This window comes from Apaloderma vittatum, unplaced genomic scaffold (assembly GCF_000703405.1).
Source record: "Apaloderma vittatum isolate BGI_N311 unplaced genomic scaffold, ASM70340v1 scaffold15065, whole genome shotgun sequence".
Lineage (NCBI taxonomy): Eukaryota > Metazoa > Chordata > Aves > Trogoniformes > Trogonidae > Apaloderma > Apaloderma vittatum.
Genome location: NW_009715585.1, coordinates 340 through 22772, shown reverse-complemented (window position 1 = coordinate 22772; position 22433 = coordinate 340). Strand labels below are relative to the sequence as shown.

The 22433-nt window shown below is 38.1% G+C and overlaps 1 protein-coding gene across 1 annotated transcript; it reads left to right on the top strand.

Moving 5' to 3' along the window:
• Positions 1-576: 576 nt before the first annotated feature.
• Positions 577-13042, top strand: PARD6B (par-6 family cell polarity regulator beta; the record flags this gene model as incomplete). The annotated part of the gene is made up of 3 exons (XM_009869216.1): positions 577-665; positions 4074-4296; positions 11985-13042. Coding segments are annotated over 3 exons (1142 nt in total), but the record flags the coding sequence as incomplete, so codon positions are not given.
• Between the last annotated feature and the right edge of the window lie 9391 nt (positions 13043-22433).

The following is a 22433-nucleotide window of genomic DNA, read 5'->3' as shown; positions in this document are numbered from 1 at the left end:
GCTGCCTGCGGGGGGGCCGGGAAGAAACCCCCAAACTGTTTTTGAAGTGTCTGACAGAAGTGGTTTAGTGGAGTCGACCCCCTTAGGTTCTGCATGGGCTGAAAAACGCACAGAGAAGTAAATGTTCGGGGAAAGTTTGGGATATCTGGGCCAAAAGAGAGTTTCAAACTCCAAAAACTGTTCTTCGTCTCAATTAGAAAAAGAGTACATTTGTTTAAGTTCCAGCTTCTGTACAATTTTTTTTTAATCTTAATGACTGTATATTTCTGTACTTTTTTTTTTTGGTGGTGTAGAACATATTACTTGGTAGAGGTAAATCCTGACTGACTTATCTTAAAGGAGAGCGTGCAGTCTTTTCGTGGTTGTCTGTTTTATGCTAACAGTTGTCTTCTAAGTGTATATCTGTATGTTATGGCTCATACCAACAGTTCTTCTTGTCAAGCCTTTGCACAATTCTGTAAATTATCTCATAGGTTATTGTTAGGTTTTTTAAGTGTTACTGTGATGTTTAGACAAAATCTTGTTGGCAGAATTTTGATATTCTGAAATAAATTATGTTTTTGTTTTGGTTTATAGTTGTAATATTTTGCAGAGACGTCATTCTGCAGTTAAGAATTGTAAAAGTGTTGGATGTGCAGCAATTAGGTGCATTGTCAAGCTACCAGGTAAACGTGTGTAGTTTGAGTTAGAACCTCCTTTTTGTTGCCTAGGCAAATTGCAAGAGCATTGACATGGGAATGTGATTTTTTTACATATTTCTTGAAGGCTTTTTCTTAAACTGGTTTACAGTATGTTGTCTATATTCTGTAGCTTCTTTTCCTATTAATAAAGTTAGAGCAGCAGCGGAGGTGAAGCAGTCAGTACTTGTGTTGTGTGGGGTTTTTTAAGGATAACATAGTGCTGAAACTTCTAGAAAACGTATAGTTGATTTCTAGGGCTTGAATGATGTTCATGATTTCTTTGAAGTGTTAAATTAACTTTCATGTGGACAAAATAAGAAAGCACAGGAGCAGCTGATAGCTATGATTTCAAGTACTAGTTGAGCATGCTAAGCTTACTGTTCCCCTCACTGTGTTTCCTTGATTGAGTAATATATCTAGGGGTAACTTATGTTATGTGTTCCTTGGTGTTTGTGTGGAGAAGTGTAGAAATTCTAATGAATAGGGGCTATATCTTAAGTGCATATTATGAAGCAGGTTTCAGGGCATTCCTAGAACTACTTATTACTAATGCATTATTTAGCAGCAACTTGATTTAGTATAGCATAGGAGCTGTCTTCCTTTTATGAAAACAATAAATTCAGAAGAGAAAGAAGAAAGACTTGTGTGGAATTTGAAGAGGACCATTACTGCGGAGTGGTCTAGGCTCTGAAGGCTTATCAGCAACGTACAAATCTTTATTTAGATGCTCCAAATCAATAAGCATGTCCCAACTGACAAAGCTGTGCCAGCACAGCACAACTGTGGTTGCAGTTATATGAGCAAAATCCTCTTGTTAGTATAGTTCATTCAGTTTGGGTAACTGGTCTGAACTTACCCTGGGGAACCCCCACGATTTATTAATTCTGGTTAGCCCTTTCTCTCATAATAGAAAATAAAGTTTTATACCTGAAACCAGAGTTCCTGGTGATGGTATGAAAGCCCCCAAATAAACCTCTAGTTCTCTGGATATAAAATTCAGGTTTCCCCTCACCTCTCTCTTATGACTTAGATTTTGTTCTGCAAAAAAAAGATTATTCTAATATACCAATAAGACAGATATGGTTATGTAGTTCATGTTCTGTTGCTACTGTTGCAGTACAGGTGGTGGTGTGCTGTGCAACAGAGGACTTCAATGTCTCTCATAAGTAAATCTTAAGTGAGTAGCTCTAATAACTTCCTAGTATGTTGCATCGCTTGTACTGTTTTCCCGGGTGAGTTTGGAGTGTAATGCATGTGTTTGCAAAGAGCTCAGGTGGCAAGAAGCCTTCTCTTCTTAAGCGAGTCTCTCCAGTCCTTTATATCCCCTAAACTTCTACTAAGTTATAAGGCTGTTGGCTTCTAATACAAGTTTTAGAAGTCAACAGCCTTACATTACTGAATTATGTTTAAACTATGTAGTCTTTCGAAGCCAAACACTTCAAGGTGATGCAATGCGTGGACAATTGCTGTGGCATTCCTACTTGACATAGCTGAAGAAATATTTGAGAGACACAGGATAAAGTCTTTCACTGACGTCATGATTAAGCACTTCGCTTCTGACGTGATGGGAGTTCTTCATGCAGGCTTTTTTTTGTTTTCCTTGTAAGCAGGCATGAATCATCCCGTCTGCCTTATTGTGAGTTAACGTTCCTGTAACTGAAGTATTTATAGAGGAAGCATATTCCCAGAGAATTCCTTTATTTGAAACTTCTGGGGGAAGGTGGGGCATTGGAAGGTGTAGCTTGCTTTGCTGTGCTGTATTGAAGTTGGCCTGGTGTTAATGTGTTGTTACAGGGTCTTTGTCGGCTTATTTTTTTTCCTTTGTGACAACTCCTAAAGCTTTTATTCTGTGAAAGGTTGTAATCAGATGTGAGGTAAGGGTTGTTCTGGAGGCTTAGTAATGTGCACTTTCACATCTACCCGGTGTCATGTATATCCAAGTATGTGATACCGAGGCTCAAACTATCAGTCAGTGAGTATTTTGTTCCGTGCGCCCTTCTGGTCAGCTTAAAACTAAACTTGATAAAGAAATTATTTAAAGTCTATGTATTCGTGGTAGGTCAGCAATAGGATTCACAGAAAATTGCCACAGACTTCTGTTTTTTTTAAAGAATAGTTTGTTACCCTTTTAATTCATAGACAAACTGGTCTGCTTTTAGTAGTATCCTGGCTGCTACTCTCCCAGTTCCTTTGGTATGTTGTGTGTGCCTGTTGTGGAGGGTTTGGACTAGTATTTATCCAATATTGTGTTTGCTTTGGGTCTTGCTTGTGTTGGTCAGAACACTAATTTTACCAGTTATGCATGCTAAAATTACAATTTGTCTAGTCTACATAAAATCTTTTATTTGCACTCAGATTAGTCTTGTGCCTATCACCACTGAGTCATCGCTGGCATTGCTTTTAGTAAGCGCTTGTCACAGAGGAGACTGAAGCTTGGGTGGATGAGGGAGCTGAATGTTTTTTGTTTACTGATCATATTGACTAAAAGCAGGTCCTGGCCCTGGAAGCACAGTGCCAGTGATATAAATGTTTCTTTGCATATCTTCTGAACCTTGTCTCACTTATACAATGGTTACCACCACATTTTGAAAGACTATGCAATTGAGATTTAAGCCTTATCATGCAGGCAAATCCTCTGAATGCTCTTAAGGAGTAGTGGCTGATTGTCTCCTTCATACCTCTCGACATAAGAGCAGAATTGACTTGACATCAGCTTGCTAAAGCTTTACTGCACATAGTTTGTATTGAAAAGCAGCAGCCGTTCTTTGTAGTCTGCAGGTGAAAGTGGCTTTTTCATTTCTTGTCCAAAAAACTGGGAATCTGCAAATCGCTCAGCCTTGCATAGGTTAGCCATAGGTACATAAATAACAATCTACACGTGCCATTCTAAAGTGCACTTGAAATTTTTTTGAAAAATTTTCATGTAGTCACATACCATAGGAAGTTAATCATAATCTTGTTTTTAGGCCACTGACATCAGTGCGGGTTGTGAATTCCGTCCCTTACTGAGAGCGTGACTGTTTCATAAACATGTAGGAATCTGCAGTTATCCTTGCAGTAGTTTGACACTTTAATGCGGAGCTCTCATATTAGTGAATGCTTTGACCTAAACAGAAAAATGAAAACACCTTTTGCACATTTGAGGTCCCTTCCAACCCCTAACATTCTGTGATTCTATGAAGAGCATGTGTCTTGTCAAGATCAAAAATAGTTTTAACTGGGAGGGAACTACAACAGTTTACACTGACCTTTTTATGCCATTTCTGAATTACTGCTTGTAGGTTTGAGTGCACTTCTAATTCTGTAACATTTCTGATTTAACATTTAGGTCATTCTATTGCTTGAGGATGCTAGATTTCCATATTAATGATGCAAGATATATTTTTGTTGTAGTTTGGAGCAGAATTTCGACGATTTTCTCTGGAAAGATCCAAACCTGGAAAGTTTGAGGAATTTTATGGATTATTGCAGCATGTGCACAAGATACCAAATGTGGATGTTCTAGTGGGATATACAGACATTCATGGAGACCTGCTGCCTATCAATAATGATGACAATTATCATAAAGCAGTTTCCACAGCCAATCCTCTACTCAGGATTTTCATTCAGAGAAAAGGTAAGTGCATTTTAAGTCTGTGAATCACCTGTTTATCCAGTTACACAGTGTTGCAGTAAACAGTGTAATGTATGGAGGAAAAGAACCCTTCAGTCCTATTTCGTCATGTTGAATTCTGTAATAATTACGGATCACGAAAAGTATTCACCACTCATCTCTCTTTGAAGAGCTTCTTCAGGCAACCTATTTGTACTTTGCGCTTTTTTGCTTGTATTTAATTTGGTTAGATAAAGTCAAGTTAAATGTCTAGCAACTGCTTCCATTCTGGTTTTATGTAGGCAAACGAAAATAGACTTGAAACCCATAGAGCTTACTGCTCTGAGTGTTGGATGCCTTTCACTTAAAATTCTGATCTTTATCAGACAAGAAGAGAGACTATGACAGGATGGAAAGGAATCTTGAAAGTCTTATTACATGGCGTATTAAATGTCAGTATAAATTAAAGACTAACTTTGTAATATGCTACTTCATCATGCTTTCCTAATAAAACATTCGAAAGCTTTCAAAATTACAAGCTTATTTCACTTAGCAAACATCAAATGTGAGCGCTGCTCAATTTCTTGGTTTGCCTTTGAAAACAGCATGTCTTCTAGGCACCAAGTTCTGGTAGCCTTTCTAGTGTCTACTTTTGTTCTTGAAGGAAAAGAATAATCATCAAACTTGAATTTGTATTTGTTTTTGTCTGGATAAACATATGGTGTTTGAAATTGTTTAAATCTGGAGAACTGAACCCAATATCTGCACTTTTTGGTTTTCTGCTTACTTGGCAGGTGTGAGTGTGTGTCTATATGAACATGTATGTGCAGTTTCTGTCGTATTAAGGCAGGTAACTGATCTGTGAATAGCAGGCTGCTTCTTGCTTAGCCATCTTATCTCAAGATGTGCACTGGTTCTGGTTGTTGCTAAGACGGACTTACTTTCCTTAAAATTACTTGAACGCATCAGAAATTTTTATCAACTTCCCTACTCCAAAAAATGAATAAGCTCTGTAACAACATGACAAAAAATCGACATTCAAAACCAGTGTGGCTGTGTTCCAGCGGCTGTGTTGCTGGCAAAATGTTTGGTTTATATTGCAGGTAGTATAGTCTAGGAAGGTCTATGCTTTCTGTTCTGAACTGTCAAAGGAATAAACTGTTTGCTTTAATAGAACCTAGAGATAGGAAAGGTCTATGATTCCTTTTAATCTCCTACAGTAACCATATGACGAGAACAGATAAGCCACTTTGTCAGACTGGGATTATTGAGTTTATATTTTAACACCATATGGTTTTAGATTGTTACTGGTGTTACATGTTTAATGCTGACTTACTAGTGTTACATTTGTAACACCCTACACCTTCTCTGTACCTTTATTTAAAGTGTGATGGATTAATTCTTGCTACTCTGGTGTGAGGAATTTATAATAGAATTGGTATAATGCACGGAATTAGAAATAAGATTAACCCACTTAAGTTTATCATGTCAAGAGTTGATTAGCAGGAAAAGATAGATAGAAAACATCAGTTGTCGTCACCTTCCCTTTGAGACTAGAGTCTGCTGGCTACAGAGTTTTTATGAGTAAAGAACCCAGGGTGGCATCCAAGTGCAGCTCTTCCAGCACTGTGCTCTGTTCTGAATTAGTTGTGACCACGTCGGTCACTTCTGTTGTTTAAATCGAGGCTTTGATTCCATCAGCTTCTTTGCCTTACAGAACAGAGATTTGCTTGATGGAAAATAAGAGAATAACTTGATTCCATATTTTATTTGTGATAAATTGCCTGTCATAAAATTTGAATTGCCGGTATTGGAGATGTGTCATAATTTGTGCAGCATAATTTGTTAAGGTGGGATAAATTCATCAAGTTGCACAGATATTTTTTGGGTGTACTTCTGAATTTGAAAATCAAATGTCTAAATAAATACCTGCTATTGGTGGGGCAGCTTTGATCTGTGCTGGGTTGGAACTGTAACTAGTAAGTGACATGAGTTAGTTTTCCACCTGCAAAGCTTCTTGTGGCCTTGATACATTTTTCTTTTTTTTCTTTTTTTTTGTAAATCATCTGAAAAATTTCTGTGGGATTTCCAGCAGTACGAGTTGGTAATTTAAGATCTTCAGCAAAAAGCCATTGTGGGGAAGGGAGAAAGTTTTTGCAGTCTTAAAATACAAGCAATTTTATTATATTTTCTTACCTATTTAGAAGTTATATGTAATTTGTGGAAAGTTAAAATGAGTTATGAGCAGACTATGGTAAAATCTAGGGTAAATATTAACTCCTTAAAGGGTTGAAATGGGAGCAACAAGATGCTTTTGTAATGTTTATTAATAAGTGACAATTGTGATAATGTGACTTCAAAATTTCAGAAATTTTATGTCAGGAAGCACTCTTTTCCTCTTCAGTTTTATTTTTGACTCCTAGTTTATGAAAGCTAGGAAGTCGCCTGTCCTAAACATTTATGTGTATTAATGTGGTAAGAAACCTAGAGATCCTGTAGTGAAATCAAATCACATTATTCCACTTAGCCTCTTCTGATTGTATTCAACTAAATTACTTTAAAATATTGTAAACTGCTCCAGTACTAAATCTAACTGGAGCTTGGTATTGCAGAAGTCAAGAACAGCTGTCAGTTTGTGGAAAACATACGCTTATTGGTATTTCATTCTGCACTTTAACAGATTAACAGGTACTGTTGACATCTGGAATTTAAAGGTTAAACCAATGTACCATGATTAAATCCAGATGTATGGGAGTCGCTCTGTCTGTGAGAAAAGTCTTGTGGAAGATAAAATGATGGGGAGGGACAGAGTCCACACAGGCCCTGAAGGGGAAGCTTGATGTGTGGGACTTTGCATTGTAAATACAAGAATAATAGAGATGGTGACTTAACAAGAGATATTTTTCACTCACTTGTGGGATTTTAAATTCCAATATACAACTCCTCAGGTTCTGCGCTTACATGGTTGTATATAGTAAAAAGTGGGTTCTTTGGTTAATTCTTTTGTGCCCCTTGAGAGACTTTTTCACAGAAAACTTTATTTTGGTGAAAAGAGGAGTAGGCTTTTTTAAACAGTTCTTAGGGTATGGATTATCCTAACTATTCCAAGTCTTCTTCCTAAAAACAAGTTAGTCTCCTAAACCCATCCTTTGTTATAACGTTTGACTAAATAAGGCTTAAGATTTGTTGGACCTTATTTTAAAAAAATGCCGTACTGCACGTATATTCAATCTGGGGATTTTGAAAAATGAATTCTTAATAATTCTACGTTGCTTTGCAAATACATCAGAAAGTATTTTAAGTATGTCTTGAAAATGTTAAATTGAAACAAGATTTGTCATTCTCAGGCTTTTGTTTTAAATTTCGTTTAAGAAGTACGTACACATTGGTGCCACCTTGAGCTCTAAACCACTGGGGGAAAAATCATTCTTGCTCTCTGTGGACATTCTCCTTAACGCTATCTTTAGTTAACACCTTGTCCTTTGGCTTTATGCCAAAATATTTTCCATTGCAGCTTTAAACTGATTAGCTAGGTGCCAGAACAAAGTTGCCTTTGTACTCAAGAATATTGCTTTAGAAAATTTGTTTAGCAGTGGAAGAGAGGTTAAACAGAGTCATGCTGTTTGGCTGAGATTTGGAAAGATGAGTTTTCATCAAGCTTTCACTGTTTCTTTTCTTCATAAAATTTGTAACTTTAATTGTGTATTTTAAGATTTGTGCTAGTTTTGAATTATTAGACTACTAGGACTAGTTACAATGCAGGAAAAACTACCCTATGATGCTTTGTAGTTTATTAAATGTTTTGATGTATGTCTTGCAATATTGGGATGCTTTTATTCCAACAATGTCATGTGACTTTAGTCTCAGTGCTAAGATTTCTGATTGTGTATTTGTGTTATGAAAGAGGCTTGTAAAGTTCGTAACTCTTCCAATGAATGTTTTTCTGATCTTAGTTTTTATTTTAAAAACACTTTTGAATCTGTTACTTCATATACAGTTATATTTACATAATTCTTTCAAAGCCCATCCTTTTAGAACTGTATCCATGTTTCTTTACTAACTGAAAAATTTTATTTGGACAGAAGTTTTAAGCCTTATCAGCTGGTTCTGGGAAGGCAGGTTGGGTGGTGATTTTTGTGAAGTCATTTTGTGTTGGGGAAGCAAGTTGTGAATATTCATCTTGTTAGATCTAGGACTAAAGTTCTTATCCTTTGCAGGACATGGTAAATCTATTTCTTGGCTGTAATAAATGTGTCTGTGTTAGCCTATCTAAAACGGGTCAGACTTAGCATGTAGGCACAGAAGGCTGAGTGTCAGGGCAGGCTCCGGGGATCCTGATCTGTGGCTGACTAAGACAGCCAAGAACCCTTAGAGGCTACTGTGGCAAGCTGGGGATGTTGGATATGATACACGTTTGATATGACAGAGTGTGTAAAATACCAGATGCTCTGGTTCTTTTACAAGAATCTGAATGCGTGCACTTTAAGAAGAACCCCAGAACTTAATACCTTTGAATGTTGCAATGCATGTGAAAGAGTGAAAAGGTCAGTGCTGACGGTGTTTTAAAACACTGCTTTCCTGTGTGCTGTTTCTAAACCAACTCTTGTAGTAAAAGCAGCAGAAAACTAGTCCTTCACTGGTGCCAGTATCTTAGTTCCTATATCCCAGAGTTTTCACCTACAAGTTGCACTCTAGCACAAGTAGATTGTGAACATGCAATTAATCTATTTTCTTTAGATAAGCTGACCCTTTTTTCTTTTTGTTCTTAAAAAAAAAAAAAGGCATTTGTCTTAAGGTCTGGACAACACGGAACTAATCAGTTAAAATGCGTCCGACTTACTCATTGTGTTTTTGGAGAACTTCCCAAAGAACCGAGCTCTTGTGGGGCAATGCGATGTTAAATGCCTGTGTCACCACTGCAAACTAAAAAAGTCAAGCTTTTGAAATGATGCAAAATGACACTTCTTGTCCATGCATATGTCTCTGGTCCTTGGAATACTTTGATCTTGTTGAATTTGCTGTTGACTGTGCAGCCTTAAAGCCAGAGTTCTAAAGTATCAGAGATCTGCACTAGTTAGGCACGTGCTGCCCAGAAAAGTTTTTACGTGTGTTTTGAGATCACTAAGAGCATAACAGCTGCTGGTGGGGGAGAGGGAAAGGCATGACCTAAAAAAATGGACCTTTGTACTCATTAACATTCTTAATTCTAATATTCAAGTCACAATTGTCTATTATCTAAAATCTACACCTCTACTATTGCTTTCTTGCTGTTGTTCTGTTACTTTGTATTGGACAGTAAAAGATATTTAAAGCAAGGCCCTTCTGTCTAGTATCTCATTTCACAATTGCTCTTTCCAAGTTGTTTTGTAAGTGATTGTAGTTCCAAATAAAAAAAAGAGATGCTATTGCAACTCATTGAATTGCAAATCCTCCCAGTGTAATGACCAGATGTCTAACCTAAAACTGGTTGGATGGGTTGTCAGTAGAGATAAGGGCAAAATTTCTCACACTTTTTTCTTTGATCATAAATTTTAAGCAAACATTAAAGAAGTGCTCCATGTTGTCTGAAAAATCATGCTGTTACTTGTCACCAGTGTTGTACAGGGATTCTGATGGCTGACCTTCATTCAGTTAGATATCCCAAGACTTTATTATATGGAGATGAAACCTCTCTTCTGAGCCTTTTCTCCTCCAGCGAGAAAAGACCTGTCTCCTCCAGTCTTTCCTCCAAGGGTGGATTCTCCAGCCGTTTGATCACTTTTGTCACCTTCGTTTGGACCCTCTCGAGTCTGTCTATATCTTTCAGGAATGGTGAGGACCAGAGCTGGACACAGGGCTCCAGGTGCAGCCTGACAGGTGCCCAGTACTGGGTTGGTCACATCTTTCTCTCCCTCATGTGGAAGCAGCCCAAGGATCCAGTTTGGCATTGCTGCTGCAGCACGCTACAGAATCACATTGTGCTTGCCCACTGGGACCCGTGGGGCCCTTTAAGAGGCATCTATGCCCTCCTGAAGTAACTGCAGTTTGTCACAAAAGTGATTCCTGAGTGTAGGATGACTGCGTAGACCTGGCTGTCTTCAGAAATCATTACTGTTGGTGTGAATTAAAATGCTGAATGACTTGAATGCAAAAGATATTCTGTCTTTAGCAAACAGCTTTGCCTTCTTTAAGGTGTGATTGTTTTTTTAAACAAAAAAAAGAGGAAACAAAAAAAGAGGAAATACAGATGAAACCATCATCAGGAAACACATCTTTTAACAATGTTGGTGAACTATTTTGTTACTGTTTTGTACACGCAAGGTATGAGTTTATAGTGAGTCCCTTTGGTTTTAGTGGGTTTTGTGAGCTAATTTAGATTTATTTCTTTTTTTCTTGTTGTCCTTCAAATTTACTTTTCCTGTTGTCCTTTGTCTTAGTAGACTAATCATTCTTTAAAAAACTCTTCTCGTTTTCAGCAGCTCTAATGTCTCTGGAAGGGATGGGTTAGTATTATCTGTTGGAATAGCATTAGACTATTGCTTCAGAAATACTTTTCACAGTTCTATATTGCTTAAAGCATCTGAAAAGTCCACATATAACTGTACATGTCCCTATATCTTCATCTTAGACTAGGGAGAAAAAAATCTTTAGACTTAGCAACTCTCGCTAGGAACTTTTTTTTTTTAATCAGCTCTCTTGAAATTTCACACTAGCGTAGTATTTCCATAGTTATTTCGATTCACAGACTGAAGTGTATAGCACTTTGACTTTCTTGGCTGTACCAATGGCATCTTAACGTGATAATACAAAGAGATTCAAACTTCTCTGAGTCCCAGGGTTAGTGTGAACCAGTGCTGCTTGATTATCTTTTTATCCACTGCAGGGGAAGAAAGAATCTATGCAGTGTTGCAAAACTACAAATGTAAGTCCAAGGAAACTTGGATCTGAACATGTTTTGACTCATTGTTTTTGGAGAGTTATCATGTGTTAAAAAGAAAAATGGAATCTTCCTTAGGTGAATAGGCATTTGAGACATCAGAATTGCTTCTGCAGAACATGTTTTCTCTTCTGTTAGAAGTATTTGTATGACTTGCGTAAGCACTTTGCACACTTCTGTATCAAGTTGTGGCAGTTAGAGCATTGCTTGTGTGAACGGTTTTGCTTGAAGTATTTGTGTGCAAGATCTCTTTGTTTCTGCTCCACAGCCATTTTACCTACAGCGTGTGGGGGCAGGGAAGAGAGTGCAGAATGGAATAAGCTTTCTGGAGTTTGAATCCAGGTCACTTGGCTGGCTTCCAGGAACTAGGCAATAATAGGCACACTGGCTGCTTTCCCTTTTTCATTCTTTCTTTTCCAATGATCTGAAACCTGAGGAGAGAAAACTCACAAGTGGAATTACTCTGACTAAAAGTGAAATATTTCTAGGAATGTACTTGCTCTTCCCATTCCAACCTTTCTGTCAAGCATCTAGAATACAATTCTTTGTGTCCCTACTGCTGCTAGCTTTCATTTTCTTGTTCACTGTCTTTCCTTTGGTAGAAGGAAGCCAAAATATTAGAATCTTGGAGTCTCATAACATTAAAGCTCCTGTTTCATGTGTGTGGGGAGATGTTTCTACTATAGCAAGGCAGAAGCCTTAGATTAGCTATTTCTTTCTGCTAACCTAACGTGATAGCAATGTGATACAGCCCAGCTATAAAGTGATCTAATCGACCATGTGCTATGTCTTACAGAAGATGCAGACTACAGTGCCTTTGGTACGGATACTATGACAAGGAAGAAAAATGTCTTATCAAACGTGTTACGTCCGGATAATCACAAGAAGAAACCACACATTGTCATTAGCATGCCGCAAGACTTCAGACCAGTATCTTCTATTATAGATGTAGATATTCTCCCAGAAACCCATCGTAGGGTGCGACTTTACAAATACGGAACCGACAAACCCCTTGGATTCTATATACGCGATGGCTCCAGTGTCAGAGTAACACCACATGGATTAGAGAAGGTTCCGGGGATTTTCATATCTAGGCTTGTCCCTGGAGGTCTGGCTCAAAGCACAGGCTTACTGGCTGTCAATGATGAAGTACTGGAGGTGAATGGAATAGAGGTTTCAGGAAAAAGCCTCGATCAGGTCACAGACATGATGATTGCAAACAGCCGCAACCTGATCATTACGGTAAGACCAGCCAACCAGAGAAATAATGTTGTGAGGAACAGTCGGACTTCGGGCAGCTCCGGTCAGTCGACTGAATCTAGCCTTCCAAGTAGCACACCGAATATTTTATCAAATTTCTTGCAAGGGGAGGAGGAGAGCGATGAGGAGGACATTATTATTGAAGACAGTGGTGAGCCACAGCAGATTCCGAAAGCCACGCCTGCCAGTGGAAGCCTAGAATCACTGACACAAATTGAACTCCTTCATGAGTCGACACAGAATGGATTCCTTCCTTCCAGTGAGATGAACTTGAACCATTCCGCAGGCAGCATTAGCATGGAATATGAAGTACAAGAGCCGGATCATAAGTCATTAGAAGAAGATGGAACTATAATAACACTTTGAAATGACACTGGTGTACTTCCTGTTAAGTAAGGATGCCATATGTGTTTTACCTTGGTTTAATATGGAATACATTTGATACCTCTCCATCTACCAAGCACTGCGGTTCGATTAAAAGGAAGGAAAGAGTAAATACAAGAAGTTCATAATTATGTAAGTTGACTAACTTCAGTTAATTCTTCACTTCACTGTAAATACTTCACAAAGATGGAAGACAATTGATAAATGTCTAAAATGAAGGATAGTTAAGAGATAGCTGTGAGCTTTCTTTTAAAGGTACTTGATTTTATATTTTTTGATGCAGAAAACTATTGGTTCTGTAGAAGTAAACCTGGATTGTTGTGTGAGGTTGACTATCTAATATACTGTGGTTTCATCTTCATCTGAAGTGCTGCTTACGTATGATGAAGCTGCTTTAGCCCCTTCATTCCTGTTCTGGACTGCTGTCTAAACGCTGGCAGAGCTGTTTGTGTGGCTCAGTGTATGAGGAAGTAGAAAAACAAGCAGGAGGTGGGATGGGAAGAGATGTTTGTTCTTGGTTCAGTTCCCTGACTGCTGACACGTTGAGCAATACATGATAGCGGTCAGCAAGCGGACAACAGTCAGGATTTAAAGGGGGGAGCTTCTGAAGTTGACGTCCTTTGTAAGTGATGTGCAACCACAGGCTCATTAATCACGCACCTTGACTGTTTTCAGTGGCCAGGTAAGCTTGCTTTTAACGACTATGATTTTGAAATTCAAATGAGAAAATCTTAACACACAACAAAGACCTGTTGTCGTTTTAGTTTGCAATATTTAAAACTGTCTTTGGATTTAGTCGCTAATACTAGTAAATTTCTGAAAAATCAAATGTAAACTTAATGCTATGAAAATAATATAAACTATGTTAATCACAGTCCTAGTAGAAGCTGTAAAGGTTTCTACTAGCAAAGGTTTGTTGTAACGAGTCTGAATTATGTAAAAAGTTATTTTCCTCAAACCTGGACGAGTTAGAACGGCTTAAGTTAAATCCCTGGATTAGAAAAAAATTAAATCAGAATGAGGCTTTAATAGAAGTTGCTTGGGCCATGTGATATTAAATTATTCATTACAAAGAACTAAACTGTAAATGCTGATCTTTGTGTACCATTGGATGGGTGTTTCGAATATTACCAAGTTGCTGCATGTAAAACAAAGTACTGATGACAAATCCCAGTACTGCGAGTGAGTAAGTTTGTGTGCGAGCAGCTGCAAGCTTACTAGGAGTTGCAGGGAGAGGCTTCTAGCATTCTTTTGCCCCTTTCCCCTTTTACTATCACCTGCTTTTACCACCTTAGCACTCAGTTCCCAGCCTGACCCTCCTCTGGGAGTGTGAGTTGTGGCAGGAAAGTGAGATGAGGACTGAGGGGGTTGGGGAGAGACGAATGGATGGATTTTCTCCCCACAGATCCCCTGGTCAAGCTCTGGGTCAGCCTCGGGGAAGGCAGGAGGATGCTGCCAGCTCTGTGCTGTGGTCCCGTGCTTGCCAGAGCCAGCAGGCTCGGTCCTTGGGAGCAGGTTCTGCCCTGTGGACAGGGTGAACGGGAAAGGAGACGAACATCTTGGTGTTCTGCCCTCAGTCTGTCTTGAGGAAACATCTACCTCTGGTAACTTTACTAACAAGAGACTAACTGCAGGTTTAGTGCTAAGGCATCTGTAAAAGTCCTTGTAGGATATCGGAAGCTAAAAACGTATATAAGATTTTTGTACTGATGTAAACCAAATTACTTCAGAAATGACTGCTGTTAATTTTACTAATTGAAATTAAAAATTCAGAGATCACGAGGAATACTGTTTGCAAGTTTTCAGCACCATTGAAGTTCAAGTTTATAGATGTCAAGGAAGGTACTGATGCCCATTTTGATTTACGGAGAGTTCACTTAACAGACAACGATATTTAACAATTACAGGTTCGAGTTCTCCTTTGTCAGAGTTATTTCTGGTTTCTTCAGTGTGCATCTGGAGAGGCCCGGGAATCTATTCCAACATGAGCAAGAATTTTGAAGTGTTTTACTTGTTTGGCTAATAATTATTAAGAATGAAGTCACTACATCCATTTAGTGTGAAATGAGGAAAATGTTCATTCTGCAACATGTAGACTTCAAATAGACAGTGCTGCTCTACACTTCCTTTATTTAAGGAAGATTGTTTACTTTAAGATGTCTATATTTCTTCTCTTCTATCAAAAGACTTTTCTTCCTGTATGAAATAATCAGTGGAGGATCTTTTTCATTTATTATGCTACTTCTGTGCCTTTTGTTTACTTGAATGTATTGTGAATAATCAAAGGAACCAAGGGCATTTGGATGAGAAATGAGGTCCACAGATACAGAGAATGAACTGGTAGTGCACTTCATACAGGGGTAATGTTTTTGGTGGAAGCATATTATGGGTCTGATACGATACGTGAGTATTTTGCAGCTTGAGTAGTAGCTTTGAGCTACTACCTTAGGTAGGAGGGCTGAGTTGGAGAGTGCCGGTGGTGTAAGGTAACTACTGCTTAGGTACAAACACCCGAGGTTAGTGTCCCGGCAAACTGCGCGTTACCTAATCTGTACTTAGCACAGACGCATGACTGTTTTGAATATATATGCCAGTATTAAGGACTTGTAGAAATTTAACTAGGGTCCTACTCTGAATTGCATGAGACTTCATCTCTTAGGACCTCTCCTGAAAACTGATTAATCTAAATGTGAGATAATATTCTTTGATACACATCATGTTGTTTTACAGAAATTGGGTAACATAGTAAAACTCAGCATTTGGGACTCGATAAAAACATTAAAAAATAAACCTAAAACTGAGTTTTTAAGTGTGTATTTACAGTTACAGTGACAGACTGCACAGCATGTAATTGCTTAATGCTGCAGTTACCATGAAGTTTCTAAAGTTCTTCCATATCTTACTAATGCATACACTGTTAATTACAAAGTACTTTTAAATTGTTACTTCAGGATGATCAATAGTTGATTATGAGTGGTTAAACTTAATTTTATATATGAATGATACTGGGGTTCAGTGTAAGGTTTTTTAAAATACGCTGATATTGTTAGCCTTTCATTCACTACCTCCTAAATTTTTAACATCTTTACAGTTTTCTCCCTGGAAGAAAATACTTAAAGGCTTGACTGTTTTATATAGATTTTATCTTTAGCTAAAAAAAAAAGAAAGAAAAAATCCAAAAGTGGATGCTACGCATGATTGACAATGTTACGCTGCTATTAATGTAATCTTTGTGTATTAAGTATCCTGTGTATGTAAATTGTATTTTCAATCCAGATTTTATAAATTAATTTATAAATATCCAAATTATTTCCAAATGGAATGGGAAGCTAAAATTCTGTTAACTAGTGTTATATGTTGTGTACATATACAGTGGGGGGACAAGTCATTCCTTACTTGCAACTTGGAGATTTAAGTGCACCTTAATAGTAAAAAGAACAAATTCTTAATAGAGTTAAGATGCATTTACTTTGAAGTTCTGCTATGGTACTAGATAAGTCAAGCCTAACTGTGAATCATTTTTTTTTCCCCCACAGCTGAATTAATTTTAGGACAATGTTCTCACAAGCTGTCTTTAACATGTGTATTTTTGTGAATATTATGTATTTTCTAATTAAATTTTACTTGCAATGTGATTTTTACATGAATGAACTTGTTTAAAATGTCAAATATCAGTATTTTTCTTACAACTTTAATGTATAATGTACATTGGTATCTCACTGAATGAAGATTGATTTTACAAAATCAAGCTAGATGTAGTTGTATATTAGTCTTATATTTTTACAGACTGGAATAATAAATGGATATAGAAAAAAGTTTTGTTTGTTTGGCTTTTTTCTCAGTTACTTTGTCAGATAAGTAAAAACGGGGAAGAATATATCCTCTTATTCTCAAGTGTGAAAATTAGATGGGCTTCATTTTTTTTTTTTTGCCTCTCATGCAACTGAGTGGGCAGTTTTCTTGTCAGTCTTAAACGTTTGCTTCCTCTTCCCCCCTCTCTGGAGCAAATCTCTACATGTGGAAAGGACGAAAGTGTTCAAAATATTTTGTCCTTCAGTCCTGCTGACTAACCTGTGATGTGCTTACTCCCACAGTAGCTGCACGTAATGAATCTCATATCACTTGCCTGAGGAGTGCTCATAGAAAAGTTTAGGTTGTGACGCCTGGGAGATGGTTCATCATCTTCTGTTGCCTTTGTCAAGTGCTGCTCGTGATGTGGAAGTTTTCACTGTTACTGTAAGTATTTGGTATAATTATATTCAAGTTTTAATTTGAACCTATTCCACTTGCAAATGTTTTCTTCCATATCTAGTGCCTTGGCAGCCCTTGTAAATGTTTACCTAGGGACAAAAGACGAGTTTGTTTAGCCTTTTGGTGTAAGGCTTTTGTGACTGCTGCTCTTGGGGCAGATCATATGACTTCATATATATATGTGACAATTTTCTTTTGGAGGATTGAGTACTTTTCATACTTGCCTATGTAGCTATGGGGAGGTGACAAAAAGACTGACAACAGCATTACAGTGTCTTAATAGTAGTATGCAGCTGAAAGAACCACATCTGCTTTACCTGTGCACTCGAGTCTGAATGTCTTGTAGCTGGAAGTTTTTTACTTTGCGCAGAACCTGATGGCTCAGCCCTTGCCTAAAGGAATGCTGAAATTGGTATGGTATGCTTGAAATGGCACAAGCTTTAAAAATTCATCTTGCCTGTATTAATTTTTGTTTTCTAACTTCAAAACTTCTTTCCAGTGCATAAAGCTCTGAAACGAAGAGATTTCCAAGTTACTGACTCTTCAATATGTGAATTGTTGTGGGAGTGATTAACTTTCTAGTATTGCAGGTGACTTTTTCAAATATTTTAAATAAGTTAACTATGGAAAATGAGAAGCAAAATCTGAAGGACTGCAGACAGACTGCAAGGTTAGGCAGTAAAATGGCAAACAGCTTGGTGTAGGTTAAGTGTGCGTGTGTGTGTAAGAATAAATCTTATTTTTGCATATCCAATGATAAATGCCAGTCACACTTGCCTCTCAGGAACCCATTCCTGGACTATGATCATTCAGTGAAAACATCAGCCCTATAATTGCTAGCATGAAAAACAAAGCAATACTATGAGAGGAATAAAAGACAAAACTCATAATGTTGCTGTATAAAACCATGGTTCAGGAATGCTTTTAATACACTGTGCAATTCTAATTGCTTATTTTCATAAGGATACCAGACCGGAAGAAAAAAATGGTCATTGCGTTATATGATGCTTTTAGTATAACAAAACTGGAAGTAGAGGACTGATCAACCTCAAAAAATTGTAAAAAGCAATAAAACTGTGTAAACTCTTTTGTATGAGGAAATTCAATACAGCAGAATGATTCAAAAACTGCAGTTGAATATAATTTCCACTTCCCCACTTTATTTGATTCATAGTGAATTTTATCTCCTGAACGAGTAGTTTTTAAGGATGTCAAAGATACATTGAATCTGGAGGACATTGTTTCATGTTAGTTATACTTCCACAGAATTAGCCTGGTTTTGACCTGAACAATCTGCAGATGCATCTCTGGCCCTGCTCCTTGGCTTGGGGCTGGCCCAAGTGTGGGGAATGCTTCCACCCAGGCAGGACGTGCTCTTTGCAGCCGGAGTACCCACTCTTCAGCTGGACCATTACTATCCATTAATATTTCTGTGCGTTCCAACGAACTTCCATGTACGAGATAATTTGTAAAAGCTGCTAACAATCAAGGGGGTGGGTTATTGCAGGAGCAAAGACTGAGGAATGTGTCCTCAGGAATGCATATATCTCTGAGGATCAAGTAAGCTTGATGGTGCACTTTTGGTTGGACAAAAACTGCAAGAACAGGTTAAGGCTAATGCTGACCCGGACTGAGTGTGCAGTGGGGACACACAGTACTGAAGCCAATCTGGGACACACTAAGGGAATAAGACTAAAATGCACACTCATGCAGGTCAGCAACACTATTGCTGCAGACCACTGTAATCTCTACCACCGGCAGTTTTCCTAAACGAGGAAACTAATCGTAAGGGAAGACTGTAACTTTCCATACTGCTGCTGCCTTGAGGAAGGCATGCAGCTGTTAAATGCCATGCAGTAACAGCTGTCCTTTAAATGCCAGCAGTACTTTACTTTTCTCAAGGTGATGAGTTCTTAACAAGGTGTTAGACTTCAGTTATTTTATGAAATTGAAATTCATGTATGGTTGCAGATAAAAAGATTTTTTGGGATTTTCATAAGTAATCAATTGGAAATGCTCCTCTCCATGTTATACCAACAAGAGAAAGATGTAGACTGCTGCTAAACACCCTTTCAAAGCTTTCTTTTTATTGTAAGACTAGCCATGACATTCTAGTTTCAGACAAGTCTGAATTACTTCTGATGAACGTGTTCCTTGCAATACAAGTATCAGCACTGAGATACTACTATGTAGTAGCTGCATGTGGTAATGTTAGAGAGGAATAATCAGCTTCAAGGTAGCCTCATAAATGGTTTCCAATACTAGCATGTGGAATAATGCTGGATGGTAACCGTTATTCTTGGATGCAGTAGAAGTATGCAAGAAATGGTACAGCTGGTTCTTGGAGAGACGAGATTGTAGCCAAGATTTAAGAATTCAGACTCCTTGTGCAGCTATGATAGATCACTTGTGTACTTTGCTTCTCAAATAGGAGATAAATTTGTCTTGGAGGACTTAATGTAGTATGTTTGATCTTAAAAGTGCTTTAGAAATGTGAAACACAAAGCGATTTGAAGAAGTGCTGTGCTGTTTAACCAGCATTTCTCATTACAGCAATGCTGGACTGTTGCTAATATCATTTATTGTTCTTCCACTTAACATTCCTTTCTACTTGAACTACCATTTTATTACCTGATAGGATGAGGAAATACTGTGCATTTCATCAGCGTGAGAGTCTTATATCAGGTTCTGTGATGTTACGTTTAAGTAAATAAGAGCATATTTATTCCCTCTATGTTTGCTTTCTGTAGAACTTGGCTTTGTGGTGCAATGACTTGTTCAGAAGGCTTTCTTTCAAGTGCTTGGTAATACCTAGTTACTGGTATGGTTGGTTTTTATTTTGGTTTTTATAGTCAATGATGCAACGACAATGCTCAGAAACAAGGAAAAAAAGTTTGAGGGACAGATGAGAACAACATACGATGTGAAAGGTGCTAGAGAAGCTAGGGACATCAGCCAGTGCTGGGATTCATGCTTGTATAAAAACAATTTTATTGGTGGAGAAAGCCGATTTGTGTCATAATCTGGCATGTCTGAATCGGTTCTGAAAATAAGTGGCCTAGGGATTCGCAGCTGCAAGACAGCATGGAGGGAAGAGTAAATGGCAGGAGCAAATAGGAGATGTTAACGAAGGAGCTGAGAGTCCCAGCACACTGCAGAAAGGAATACTTAATTTTGCAATAGCCAGAAGTTTGTCTATTACATTAAGCTGTGTAAGCTGGTCAGATAAAAGATGCTATCTCTGCCTGCAAGCCTGGCCTCTCTCTTGACCCTTGTAGCTGTAACAATAACCTCTAGGCATGGAAAGAATATTCCTGTTGTGAGACACTGGAATTCCAACATGGCTTTTTTTTTTTTTTTCTCTTTTTCTTTTGTTGCTTTGCTATTGTTCTAGATATTATAGACCCAGTTAAAAAAAAAAAAAAAGATTCTCATCTTCCTGTTGGAGGATCCAAAGGATTTGGAATTCTTAAAACACTGAGAGTATTGAATATATAAACACAGATTTATCTGAATATTTGAGTGCTACATAAGGTTACATAAAATGCTTGGATTTGTAATTCAGAAACTTTAAATCCTAACAGCTTAAATCCCCTAAGAACCTTGTTATTAAGCCTGCCCTTTTTATTCTTTCTGCTCTGTGCTGTAAAATGATAAAAGCAGATATATTTTGCAAACTTACAAATAAATGAGGTCAAAGTTAATGCAAAAAACTACTTGCAAAAGACAGTTTAAATGTTTTATTAAACATTAAAATGCTATTAACTGTCTTTTAAAAATGCTTCAGGTGGTTAGTAATTGGATCTGCATAGATCCAACATAGATAAATTGTTTGCTTTTTTGAGTCATCATGCAAAGTTACCATTTTGAAATAATGCAGTAACTTGATGTGTGGCTTTTCTTGTATTTTGACTGTGCTTTATGCTGATAAAACCATTAGGATGGTGAAGGTAGAAGGGTTATCCTAACCTTACAGCTGAGATGCAGAGGTCAAAGCCATTTGGTTGTAGAAACAGAAATGCAAGGCATGATCTGCTCTTTTAAGCACTGTTCTCCCTTGAGAGGTTTTTCTCTACAATAAATAATTTGTGCCAGTGCTGAAGCTCATGTGGATGGTGTAGTCTCTGTGAAATAATCAGGAGGATTCCAAGCTGGTGTTGTACAGCACCTAAAGTACTGCCCCTGGCTCTTTGTGGGGTTTTTTTTTACCCATAACTCTTCATGCGCATCCTTTTCAAGTTAATCAGTGATACGCAACTTCATTCTGTTAGAGCTTCCCAAATGCACTTTCTAAATCTCACTCAAGTTTTATCTGGTATATCTTTCCCCGACAGAAACGCTTCTTTCAAAGACACAGAATACAAACCCTTGGAGTCTTCAGCATAAATGGTACCTGAGCAGCTGAGCTGAGAACAGGTCTGTGTTGTTAGCTCTGCAAATACGTAGCCAGAAGGCTGCCCAAACCTGGAGAGCTTCAACTGAGATGAGAAATAAAGTTCCCAGAGGGGCAATGTGTTTCTCCTCTGTGCAGTGCTGGTTATGGAAGATCAGGTTTTGTGAATACCTTACAATTTTTCACGTAAGAGGTTTTCAGTCACCACAAGCATAGCATAAAAGGGTGTGTTTGGTGCTATTGTCAGGATGATGCAGACTAGCTTCAGCTCACTGTGTCTTGTCCCTGCTCTTGAGAAAAGGTTTGGGGAAACTCTGCAACCTGTTAACTCTTTCTTCTTTGGCTTCAAGTAATTCAAGCCCCCTGCTTTGATCTCAGAAAGCTACAGACTATAAATGGGGCATTTTCTTACAAATGCTAAACTGACTAAGTTTCTCCTGTTTTTCAGCAATAATTTAGTCTTATCTAAAGCCAAACAAAGCTTTGGATGGCAGTGCAGGCCTGTTGTGGCCTTCTGTGCTGCAAGCACTCAAAACCAGTTTCATAGAGTATAACATTCTAAAATGAGATAATGTCTCAAACTGAGTTGTGGAAATACTGCATATTGTCTGATGTCTGCTTGACCCTCCTGTGAGCCTTCAGTACAAGGTGCACAGGCAAGTTCTTCAAGGGCAGGTGGCATCTGGCCTCTTCCATCTGGGAATTAACGCTGCTATTGAGAAGAAACCCACTGTGCTGAGAAATCCCCCTGCCCCTCCAGCTACTGCTCCTTGGCTGATCAGCACTTGCCACGGGGGTCCCGTTTCCTCCTTGCAGGAGGAAGAACAGCCACTGATGAAGTGAGGGCAGACGGCTATGTTTGTCTCAACCCTTTACTGCTGTCTTGATCTTGAAAACGTAAGGCTGGTTCAAGAGTGTTTTCTAAGAGCCGAATGCAGGGAAGGGCATCTTCTCTAG